This window comes from Propithecus coquereli, unplaced genomic scaffold (assembly GCF_000956105.1).
Source record: "Propithecus coquereli isolate 6110/MARCELLA unplaced genomic scaffold, Pcoq_1.0 Scaffold172, whole genome shotgun sequence".
NCBI lineage: Eukaryota > Metazoa > Chordata > Mammalia > Primates > Indriidae > Propithecus > Propithecus coquereli.
In genome coordinates this window covers 3,592,780-3,594,905 of record NW_012141858.1, presented here as the reverse complement: position 1 = coordinate 3,594,905, position 2,126 = coordinate 3,592,780, and the positions used below count along the sequence as shown (strand labels likewise).

At 37.1% G+C, this 2,126-nt stretch overlaps 1 protein-coding gene across 1 annotated transcript in view; it reads right to left on the bottom strand.

The window, feature by feature from the left end:
- Window positions 1-2,126, bottom strand: part of RAB3IP (RAB3A interacting protein) — a 113,161-nt gene that overhangs the window by 56,549 nt on the left and 54,486 nt on the right. Inside the window, exons 2-3 of the mRNA XM_012642017.1 lie at window positions 1,780-2,055; window positions 746-1,039 (exon numbers count right to left, since the gene is read on the bottom strand). Of these exons, the coding sequence (XP_012497471.1) occupies window positions 746-1,039; window positions 1,780-2,055 (570 nt within the window). The remainder of the gene's footprint in view (window positions 1-745; window positions 1,040-1,779; window positions 2,056-2,126) is intronic.

The window sequence follows — 2,126 nt, the reverse complement described above, 5'->3', positions numbered from 1 at the left end:
ATTGACTACTTCTCTTACCGATATTATTTCCTTCCTTCTACTTGCTCTGGTTTTATTTTGCTTTTCTTTTTTACATTCTTAAAATAGGAGCTTAGATTGTTCACTTGAGACTTTTTCTGTTTTCTGTCCAGTCTACAGTCCTCTGCTCTACCAGATGAGCTATCAAAAGGTGTGCTCCTGTTTTCTAATGTATGCATGTCATCCTATAAATTTCCCTCCAAAATTTAATTATAGTCTTAGAAAAAGAATAAGATACACCCACAAATTTGGAAATAAATAGCAGAAATTTTAAAGGAGACCAAATGGGAAACAGAACAATTTACCAAGAAAATTCTCCGAGGCAAGATACAGAAAATACCCAAACTCAGCTGAATAACAAACGTGATGTTACTAAAACAATTCCTCAAAACGACTTGGACTGAATGACTTCAAGTCAATGAACATCAAGTCAACTACATATAAGGAGGCGAAACCCACATGAGGAATGTAACTTGCTAAATTTGCATTACAGATAATGCAAGCAGGCAATGTAGAGGACACAGAAGAGTTATAGAAGAGTTTCAGAATCTCATTTTTCCAGTTAGTACTCTTAAATGAACTTCCTAACTACCCAGCCAATTTCACAGATTGCTAAATGCTGCCCAATAGGAACTGAGGCTGGGCATACGTGGAGGATAAGTGTAGAGTTGTAACGACTTCATTTATGAGTTGCCAAACTCCATGGAGAAATACCAATTTCTAAAACGATATATGGAAAAATAAAATATCTCTTTTTCTTACCCTCTGAGCTTTTGCGAGTTCTTCTTTTAATCGTTCATAGCCCTTTTCTCTAACTTCCAAAACAGATGGACTTCGTAAACGGGACAGACTATCAGTACTCAACCCAAAAATATCATCATTGCCATCACAAGCCTCTGTTACAGTAGCACCCTGTAAAAACTCCCTCTCTGCATTACAGTTGTCCTTTCTTGTAGTTAATTTAGTTAACCCAGCTGTGACTCCAGAGGTAGAACAAGGTGCTGGGTCTGTAACATGAATGCTGCAAAGGAGAGAAACATTTTTCAGAAAACATCATCATATGTTTAAATAGAACTGGCATAAACACACAGCTCTGGAACTGCACCATCCAATTTGGTAGCCTCTGTATTTAATTAACAGCATGTCCTCAGTCATACCAGCCACATTTTAAGTGCTCAATAGCCACATGTGGCTAATGGCTATCCTTCACATTAGATGGCACAGAAACAGAACATTTTCATCACAGAAAGTTCTACTGTATAGTGCTATTCAAGAACAAGGGTTGACAAATTGCAGCCTGCAGGCTAAACCAAGCCTGCCACCTGTTTTTATAAGGCCCATGAGACAAGAATGGTTTTTGCATTTTCAAATGGTTGAAAAGAGATGAAAATAATATTTTTGGGCATGTGGAAATTATATGATATTCAAAATTCTGTGTTCATATATAAAGTTTATTGGAACACAGCCACACTCATTCATTTACATACCGCTATGGCTGCTTTCATACTCTAAAGGCTAAGTTGAAAAACTGCAATAGAGACTCTATGGCCTGCAAAGCCTAAAATATTTACTATGTGGTCCTTCACATAAAAAGTTTGCCAACCCCTGCTCTAGAACATTAACATGTATTTCTCTACATGGGCAAGAGTATGCTATTCAAATTTTCTAAAATAGTAAAACTTAAAATAAGGTAACCAAGCAAACAAACTGTCCATTTTTTAGAAACAATAATCCAAAATAAATGTTTTGGTGATCCCTTACCTGATACCAGATATTTCCGCACAATTTAAACGTCTGGGGGATGAATACACAGGTTGTGTGGGAAGTTCAGAAACATCTAACGCATTAGCCTGGATAGGGGTAGAGCATAAAGCTGAAGGATGCGGCCGGTAGATTACACTTGGTGAGGTGTTCTGCTCCTGAGTCCCAGATTCATACACACCAAGAAGGTCTGGAGAAGTGGGTGAAGCAAGGTTTACTTCATGGAAGCCTTCCAAGGGGTCATTAGCCATAGCAAAAGCCTCATCATAAGATAACCTGTGTTAAAACAAAAAGTAGATAATTATTTTTAGACAGTGATATTTAAAACTAAATTAAGATATATAAAT